The 10,507-nt window shown below is 37.3% G+C and overlaps 1 protein-coding gene across 1 annotated transcript; it reads right to left on the bottom strand.

Annotated features, from left to right (window-relative positions):
• Positions 1-4,058: 4,058 nt before the first annotated feature.
• LYPD6B (LY6/PLAUR domain containing 6B) lies at positions 4,059-8,030 on the bottom strand (the record flags this gene model as incomplete). The annotated part of the gene is made up of 4 exons (XM_080621740.1): positions 4,059-4,223; positions 5,680-5,810; positions 6,742-6,840; positions 7,916-8,030. The coding sequence occupies 4 exons, from the start codon at positions 8,028-8,030 to the stop codon at positions 4,059-4,061; spliced, it is 510 nt and encodes a 169-aa protein (XP_080477866.1).
• Between the last annotated feature and the right edge of the window lie 2,477 nt (positions 8,031-10,507).

Below are 10,507 nucleotides of genomic sequence, written 5' to 3'. Positions count from 1 at the left end.
TAGAAACCAGAATTAAATGTACATCTGCTGATATGCACCACACTCGTTCAGCTTCAAGTATCTGTGACAAACCAATGGGAAGGTGCTCCTCTCTCAGCTGGCTCAAGCTGAGATGAGTGGTTTCTCACTATTTCCATTTTCTGAAGTGGCAGAGCTCTTTCACATCACTGGAAGGGTTCTGACTTATGCTGCCTGGGGAAAAGCAAATCTCCACTCAATGGAAAATCAGAGGTCCCTGGAAACAATTACATCAACTAGGAAAGTCAAAACAACCATCTGCTCCCCTCTCTTCACCCCAGGGCTCCAGTGCTCTCTCCTGTCCAGGCCTGCTGATTCCCATGTCTTTGGCTGGCTGTGCATCCCTCCTACCTTGCTGTACTCTGTATTCTTCCTAGCCTGCCTCTCCATGAATTTCTAGCATAAATCTTAAGCGAAAAAGTCCACAGAATCTGCTTTCAGTGCAACTTCTGCTCAACACGTTCAACAAGCAACCGGTCTTAAGCAGCAAAAGGATTTTTACCTTTTTCATCACAAACATTTTCCATCAGTGTACATTTTAATATTTTTAATCGAAAGTGACGTTTCTGGAGAAGTTTTACAACAGTAACGCAGCAACGAGAAAGGATCACACAAACCAACACTGAAGAGTGAAGAATTATTTAAGCTTTTAAAAATAAATCTTCTACAGACTGTCCAGTGCAAGGTAAAACAAAAATAATCATTACACATACATCATAAAATGACACTTCCCTCAACTGCACAAATTGATTTACTTGCCATTACCCATAAATTCTCTTCAGTTTCTAAGGGTAACACAAGGGGACCGCTTTGCCCATGAAAACACATGAGTTTGGCACCCATTGATTTTACCCAGTGTCTGCTATCTCCAGAGATAAACACCTTGCGCCATTACTGAGCGGCAATACAGTATTTAACATGTTACTGTTGGAAGCTGGATGTACACAGAAATATGAGCAAATACATTTCTACATATTAAGTTATGGATGTACATTTACAGAGATGTCCTCTCCAAAGCTGTGAGGCTAATTTAGGCACTCACAAGTCATATAGATTTAAGTTACGACATCTGTGAACCAAAATTGAGATGCATGAAACGTTTCAACATACATTATGGAACACCTGAAAATGATTTTTTTCAAAAGTCTTTTAAGTTCTTCCATGAGTACTTCAGACAGATATCCAAAGAGAAAATACAGCTGATACTTGAATCTATTTAATAAAATATAAAAGTTCTACCATAAATTAATGTTAAGATTGTCTATGCAGTCAATCATTAGTCATGCCAAAAATATGTGCTCTGGTTATTTTCTCTAACAATGAGCATATACTGCTTTTCTACAATGTTAGCATTTAACATTGGGCTAAAATCAAATGTGAGAAGAAGCATACAGGTTTTTACATACATAAAACACAGCAAAGGGAAAATTAATACTCACTCTTACATTCTATATTTCTTCAGCCAAGTGCCTATTTGTGCAGCATTAATATTGCATTAACAGCTTTTGCATATTCATTTTTTCTAGAAACGATATTCTTAATCTTTGCAATAACAAACGTATTGATGTATCAAGATGACTAGAACTCATCCTTAATATCCTCCACTACTGGAATTCTATTATGCTAAAAAATAAACTTTTGGCATCACCAAACACTTTCATATATTTCAGACAGGTTGCTGTCTTCATTGTTAGTTTTAAAAAGACGACAGTCAAAATCAAGCATGCTATTTTGTCATGTCAGTGGAATTATTCATTTTTATTTTATAATTCCAAGCAATTATTTACCAAATGCATTAAGTATTTAAATTATGAGCAAATTTCTTAACTTTTCAGACTGGCAAATGGGGGGAAAAAAAAATAAATCAGTTTAACCAAGAAAAACAAACGCCTGGAGACATTCCCTCCCAAAGGTTTCTTGGCAGTTGTAGAGAACTTGCAGCCCATTTGTTTTGCCCCTGAGCCCACTCTCTGGGCAGCTTCCAGAGTTTCCCTGGCACTCCCAAATGTTCTGGAGTGGCATTTGCAGTGTAAACAATTGTCAGCACTTAGATTACTGTAAATTACTTACAGTAAAGTCACAGAAAACTATAGGATACTTTAACACCTTGTTAAGACTGCAATAACTATTCCCAGAAACTGAATTATGGGAGCATCTAGTGCTTAGAGGCAAACTCAGGAAAAATACCATGACTTGAAACATGAAGACAACTTTGAGCAGAGAGCAAACCTGGAATGAATTTCCCACAAGCAAAAAAGTTCAAGCATCATCGATCATACAGCAAAAATATGATGTTTAATGATGAAAAATATTTAATGTGCTTGTCACTGTGTCTGACATCACGTCTAATACTACAGGTATGTTACCTAGGGGTGATCACTGAGCAAAGTAAAAATGTCCTCAGAACGTCCTCATCATCTCTGCCTGTAGCATGGCACAGCAACAGTCGTGAGAACCCACAGCTTGGAAAATCTGGCTTTAGACAGCAAGAACTATTTTGTATTGGCAAGGAAAAAGTGGTCTCACCCAATTTTTGTAGATACACAATTGCCTGTCAACAAATCATGGGCTTTTAGACATACTCAGATATTCTAAAAATATTGTGTAGGCATTTTTAGAATATAAACAAAACCAAAAATGGTTCAGAATCCCTTTTTCAACTGCCAAATGTCTAAATACATTTAGTGACATAAACCAGCAAATAATCAAGCCAACAGTTATGTAAAAAAATTCCAATTTATAGTTACTTGAATTTTTCAGAGAACAGTTTTGACTCTCTTTTTGAGAGTAAGTTTTAATAATCAGTCCTTCCTGAAAATTATTTCAACAGTTAATCATAATTTGAATCATCTCATTTAAGAAACGAGAAATTTTAAACAGGGAAAGATCAGAACAATCTATTCTATTTGTAATCAAATCAGTATAGTAATAAATGAATAAAATAGTTTAGAAAAAGAAAACAGCGAAGTGCTGGGCAGGTCAAATCCTTAGCTGTACTGAAAAACAGAATCTCAACCCAAACGTTTCAAATGAGGGTGCCAAAGCTATGTAACAATGATGTCCAGAAGCCCGGGGTATCCAATAGCACAGACTTACAAGTTGAAGATACATCAAGGACAGCAATATTTCTGGGAGAAACTTCTGCAAATTGAGACAGAACATGGTAGACTTCTCTCCTTGTTTATACCAAGTGCTCACTTACAATTTTTATGATAACACAGCTGCTTGACTGTACCTCCAATTTCAGAGTCATGGTATTACCACCACTTAACAATATGACAAAGATTCAGCTGAGGTGAGACACTACTGCAAGAAAATGATCTCTTTAGCATGGGGAAGGAATTCTGATTTAGGTGCTCAAACAGTTCATCGTTTTTAGACAGAAATTCTACATAATTTCACACTGGTTTAAAATCTGAGTGTGAGACATTTTACAGGAAGGAAAGATAAAAAGAATTATTTTGTATTATTTCCAGTAGAAACAACAGCTCTGGTCAAAACAAAAAAATAAATTTATCATATATGTTCTCTATGAAAACCATACGTGTTCTCTATGAAAACCATAACTGAAGATAAGATTAAATACACCAGTTGATCAAGACAAGAAACTCCTTGTTATTTATGCACAATGAAAACCAGTTTAAAAAAAGTTGCCATTGAGATACTTGTTGGTACATCATCCATTGAAAGTTCCTTTTTATCTTGCGATTGTCTACAGATACTTTTCTCTGTTCAAAAAACATGTCAAGCATATGTACCTTTTTATCATAAAATAGTGAATTATAACAACATGAGTTCATCCCAATCAGTCGGGGTTGTGTTCAGCTTTTTCTTGAATACTGCAGGCCACATGAAGTATCTTCACTAAAATATCCAAGGACTTCATCCTGTACCCTTTCCTTTCCACTGTCCCCTTACATTTTCCGTAATTAAGAAGTATCAGTGATTTCTCCTTGCACATACTAAACCAAGCTTCTTACAGTTTCTGACAGCACAGACAGGAAGACCCTCTCAAACAGATCTAACAGGAGGGTGTTGCATCACAACAGCATGGTCATCATGACTGACACAAGCACTGCAATGTTGACTGTCCGCTTGCTGCCATCTGACGTTCTTCGGGCATGCAATACAGCAAATACTGCATTTGTGTGGTTCGTTGGTATTTCTACATTGCAAATCATCCCTTCACAGCAAGAAATGCATTCCTGTGGAGAAAAAGGAGATCATTTAACATGGTGTAATTCAGCAGTAGCTTTTAAAGATATATGTTCTATCAATAGGCTGCAAAGGTTACAGCTAAACAGGCTCATCGTTTCTGCCTGGCAGCCTGACCAAAGGCAGCAGATGGAGCATATATGCTACAACTCTTCTTCCAAATCATGCAGCACAGCCTTCCTAGAGTAACTCATCAGCTAGTGCTCTCACCACACTTCAGAACTATGATGTGATGTAATACAGCCATGTTAACTGTACTGACAAGTTCGGTTTTGTTGTCTGAAATCTTTCATGTTAAAAATAACATAACTAGCTTTCACAACTATTAAGGAATTAGTGGATAATCATGGTTTGGTTTGGAAGGGACCTTTAAAGATCATCTAGTTCCAAGCCCCCTACCATGGGCAGGGACACCTTTCCCTAGACCAGGTTGCTCAAAGCTCTGTGCAACCTGGCCTTGAACACTGCCAGGGATGGTGCAGCCACAGCTTCTCTGGGCAGCCTGTGCCACTACCTCACACCCTCACAGGGAAGAGCTTCTTCCTAACATCTAATCTAAGTTTCCCTTCTGTCAGCTTAAAGCCATTCCCCCTCATCCTATCCCTTGGTAAAAGCTCCTCTCCAGCATTCTTGTAGGCCCCTTTAGGTACTGGAAGCCTCTCTAAACTCCCCTGGATCCTTCTCTTCTGCAGGCTGAACAAGCCCAGCTCTCTCAGCCTGTCTCCATAGGAGAGGTGCTCCAGCCCTTTGAGCATCCTCATGGCCTCCTCCAGACTTCCTCCAACAGGACCTGACTTACTGCAGTGAATCACACTTTGGTAGGGTATGTCTGATTATTGAGAATAATATTTTACCTAGGATCCAAAGCATGAGAGAAGGCAGCAGTTCAAGCTTTTTGTCATGTAACAAAAACTCAGTTGTATCTTGCTTAAGCGTATGATCTTAAGGTCCTTTCCAACCCTAACTATTCTATGATTCTATGATTCTATGGCCTTCATGGACAAGTAGAGTCTCACTTTGTGTGCTGGACAGTTATTCAAGCTGTGTTATGCAGAGAAATGACTGGAGTACCTTACTCCCAGTCTGGTTTGCTCAGGTGCTGACAGTGACACAGCTGCAGCACCACAAGTATAGGCACAGGTTGCATAGCCTACCTGGGCACCTTAACTCAAAAAGCAAGGCCCATGCATTTGGTACACACTAACAATGCCCCAGAAAGCTCAAATGTTTCTTTAGAAATTGTTATTACATCCTGTCATACAGCAACACAAATAGGAAAGGAGGAAGAAGGGGGTAGTCATGCTTCTGTTGCAGAAATTTGATGTCTATTGTTAAATACTGGAGAGTGTATCTTGGCACATCCTTTTCAGCTCAGCAGGAAAAACAAGTACTGAAATGCAAACCTCAAAACCAATGTGCTGCTCTGGCACAAAGAGCAGTGCTTACTGTGTGGCCACTTTCCCTGTGACGGTGGCAGCCTACGAAATGGCATTCCTCTCCAGTGGCACACTTTTTGGTGACTGATGTACTCTTCCCATGGTCTGTGAAGAGATGAACTGTCAAACAGTACTGAGTACCTACAAAACAAAATTTAAAATGTTTAGTTAGGCAAAGTATGCATTCTTTTACAGGGTTTAAAAACTTCACACTAATTAGAAAAAAATTCTCATAAAAAATACTTATTTTGGCTATATAAAGCAATTTTGCAACTTAATTATAATACCATTTAGCAAGAAATTAATTAATGTTGAAATCTTCAGCTGAACTAATCCTTCAAACCCCCAGAAAGGCAGCTATCACTTAAACTGCTTTTTAGCACTATAATCTACAAATTTATCTTCCATTCTTTACTCTTTCTTGCAGCCCATTCTTGCTTGCTTTGTTTTGAACACATTTCCTCATTCCTCTAGCTTGTTTCTTCCACTTTCCCACTGTTACTGTGAATATGACTGCAAAGAAAAATGAGGAAGTATATTTCCATTCTTTTCTACATATTTATTATTCTCTCATACAAGTATGATCCCCAGTCATTCAGGTCTTGCTGCTTTATAAGCAAGCCTACAGCGTAGGGAGACTATTTCATGTTGGGACGATATCCAAAAAGAAGGGGATAAGCCTACAAAGGCAATTCTAGAGTTTTTTTAAACAACATCTTTAATTCCTAGGAAGCACATAGCTATCTATATATCCACACACGTAGTTCATTTATTATTGATATATTGTTAATATATCTACTATACTATATATATACTATATATATTGTTATATATTAAATGTTTTATATATAAATATAGATATAAATAATTTTTCACTGTAGCTTTGCACTCTGAAATGGTCAAAACATTCACCTCAGCAGAAACGTATGACTCAGTATTACTAACAACATAACTGAGGACACCACTGTGTTGGCATGTTAATCCTATTCAGTTCAACTTCTGCAAGATGGCTGAGTCAGGGAGAAGGAAATAGAACTATCACAAAGAATCTCCTTAGTACAGACGCACTTACTTTCAGGACACCATCTATCTTCAGCCCATCTGTTACAGTCGTAATTGTCCACTGCATTATCACAAGTAAAGCACTTAAAACTGTTTGGAAATGGAGTGGCTTTAAAAGTATTAAAATATAGTAAGTTTGCATGTATTAATAAAAAAAAATATTCAAAATAGTACTCTGCTTGTACACACATTGCTTACAAAAACATATTACATACATATTTTCAATGATACGTCACTGTTGGACACCTATGCAATGAGTTTTGTAGAAAGCTTTTACATTTTTAACTGGTTTTGCTATGCCTGCCTGAACTTTAAAACACACTCCTGTTTTCATTCTCTCACAATCTGAAATACCATTTAAGTAGTGGTGGGAAAACAGGAAAAAGAGAACACCTCAGATGTATGCCCATGATACTAAATCCACATGTATGTTAATACAGATACACAAACACTGTCTACAGATTCATTTGATGAAAAAAACCTACATCTTCAAAACCAGCTTCAAATCTTAATCTCCAGCTCTGAAAAGGACTATTTTAAAACCTTATTTACATTATACAAATATATAAATGATGTACAGCTCCCTAGATGCATATATATACTTATTATATCTAGCTGTCCGGACTGTTTCATTGATATGTATAATGAAAATCTTCTCCCCTTAAGTGAAGGGATAGAATGATTCTGATGCTAGATAAGAGGCAAAAAAAATGATGCTATTAGTGACAACTGGCTTCACAGGTCTCACAAGGTTTTTAATTACCTTCAGTTTGAATTAATTGCTTGCAGCATACCTATTCTTTCCCTTACAAAAAACCCAACAAGATAAAAGACAAAAACATCTGTTCTGTATTATTTCTGAGAAATCCACTGCATAATTTGCTTTGTAGGAAGACATTTCAGAGACAGAAAAATAGAATAAAAGCACTTAAAATGTGAAAGCGCTCATGCATTCTTTAATTAAGCAATGCATGCAACTGTTTGTTTTCTTTCAGTCTACTTTTAAAATCTTAGAAATAAACTAAAGTGCTGTGGGTTGAAAAGCAGTTTTATTTTAAACTTTTTATCCTTCATATTTGAAGAAGACAAACACCTAAAAAACAAAGGATTGAAAGAATATGGCTATTAACTAAAATGTTAAGCTACAATTGCATACACAAAAAAAGCGTTAACTATCTACTTACGGTCTAGTGGAGGTCTCACATTGTAAAAGTTGATGTTCTCAGCTGAAACCCTGTTTCCTGAAAGGATGAAGAAGGGAAGAAAGGCTCCAGCCAGCATGTGATAGAATAACAACATGCTGAGTATCATTGTACATGAAAAGTAAAACTCTTGGGCCTAAGAAAGAAAGGGAACACATTATTTAGAGGGAATCATAAAGAACTGAGTGTGTAGAACAAGAAATTTCCTATTAAGTACTCCTAAACTATTGAAAATTCAGTCCGTAGGTCTGTACTGTGAAGACTGCTAATGCAAGTGAAAGTGTAATGATGATCAATGCAAAGCTGAGCAGTTACTGCCTTCTGCTGGCCAGGATCCTGTACAGAGTCTTTAAACTTCCACAAACTTAAAAAAGCTAACAATATTTCTTTAATCTATTTATCCTTCTAAGGAATGTCAATCTTTCAGAATTCTTATAAGCATTCCTAAAAATCAACATGAAAACTGAACTCCTTTATATCTTACTTGAGACAGGACTACAATACATTAAAGAAAGCAAAACACAGACAAATGCCATTTTTAACACCAACAGCCTAGAACTCAAGTCAAATTCCTTATCTGACACTGATCAGTGTATGTCTATTGCCTTCAGATAAGCTACATCATCTGAATTGTAAGTGTGCTTTCCAGTGGCACAGCATTAAAAATTGCAAGTGTAAATTCAAATTATTTCTTCTTAAAGTGCATACTATGGAGATGCTAAGGAAGACACCTGATGATGGTACACAAGTCTTGGAGAACTGCAAAGCAGCGTGTTCGGAGGATGTGACAGAGGTTTTGGGCACATTTATTTGGGTCCTCTTAGGTACTTTGATGAGGATTTGTGGAGAAGAAGGACTAACTGATGAATATTTTGGTCAGTTTGATATTTAGATGTACACACATACACACAGAGAGGTATGTATGGCAAATAGCAATGATACTGGAGACCTAGTTCAGATATTAAAGGTCAGAATCAGCTTAAATGGCACCCCGCCCATGCAAATTCCCAGCAGGAGAAACCAGCTTGAGTGGAGGCTCCTGTCAAACCAGAGATGTTACTTTGAGCTGCCAAATGCATTCATTCAGAAATTTGTCTGGATACCCCTGCAAAGGCCTGTATAGATGTACACTACACCTGTGCAGGAAGCTCCAAATGAATCCAAGCACTGAACTGCAAATGGTACTCATACCATGGCAGAGAAGTCAAAGGATTTCCTTCTTTTCCTTGTTTTTTTTGTTGGTTTTGTTTTTGCAGTTGACACAGATGGGAATTATTTGAAAGATGGTTTTGACAACAAACCAATCAACAGAAAGTTCAACTTTATGCACGGGGGCTTAGCCATCCTACCTTAAGTTTTGTTTTGCAAATATGAATATATTTCAGTAGATACTGAGAAAGCCATGGCATACCTCTAATTTCAGTGCACCTCCAAGATTATTTTCTGTGGATGGTCAAGATTTCTTCTGATTGTAGCACAAGATCTAAAGAAGGATTAAGAAAAATGTGGGGGAAACAAACAGCAACTGATTGTCATAATTCTGTCCTGAAGGAACTAATTACCTGAAACACTGTATGTCCTTATTGAAATTGAGAATTAAGAAAGAAACCTGGAAGTGTGGTGGTTTTCATAACTAAATATACAAAGATGCACCTGAACTACAAAATGTGGCTCTATCTTATAGAGTGCTATCCTACTGCAGAAATAGATTCCCTCCTTCCTGTGATACCCCGAAGTCTTGAAAGACAAATAACAGACAAAAAGTGAAGCAATGAGACTACTCAGTCCTTCCATAAGGATGAGTTTATTTCTCTTGCAAGGGAAAAAACATTTCTCAGGCAATGACCTGGGCGGGACCACACAATACCAGATGAGTAAATATTTCACACTCTAGAGATATTCAAACTTTCAACACATGCTTTGACCAAAATAAAAGCACTCGGTAGCAGCAAGGTAACCTAAAGGTTAGAGGTTATAAGCAAACTATAAAGTAAATAGGTCCCCCACAGTTCATTCCTCACCGAAACAGAAACACAAAAATGTTGGCCAAATCCCTAGTACCACTGCAAAATCCCAAATAAATCTAAACCAAAGTTACAGCTCTCTCCAATTAAGCACACACTATTTGCACAGTGATATTTTGCAGCATCAAAGACAGGCTGTTTATAACCCTCTTGACTGGCCTCACTAGCACACACTCGAGGTGCACATTTCAAATATACACTTTTTTTTAGTGGTTGGGGTTTTTTTAATTTGTTGGGAGACAAACCTGTGTATCATGGTTTAAATAGTGTGAGGCATCCCTGCAAGTGGAAGCAGGGTTGGAACTAGATGATCTTAAGATCCTTTCCAACCCTAACTATTCTATGATTCTATATCATGACTCGATGCTTTTCTGCTAATAAATCAACCCACATCATATTCTGCCATTTAGCTGTTGCCTCCAAAGTCTATTTCATGACCCTTAATGTCTTCCAAAACAGATCATTAAAATGTGGCATTACACAGGATAGGAGAAAGGGAAAAGAGGAGGCAACGCTGCTACTACACTTCATGAATGATCCAAATACCTTC

The sequence above is a fragment of the Psittacula echo genome (genome assembly GCF_963264785.1).
Source record: "Psittacula echo genome assembly, chromosome: 6".
Taxonomy (NCBI): Eukaryota; Metazoa; Chordata; class Aves; order Psittaciformes; family Psittacidae; genus Psittacula; species Psittacula echo.
The sequence above is the reverse complement of the archived record's forward strand: the minus strand, read 5'-3'. Positions and strand labels throughout refer to the sequence as shown.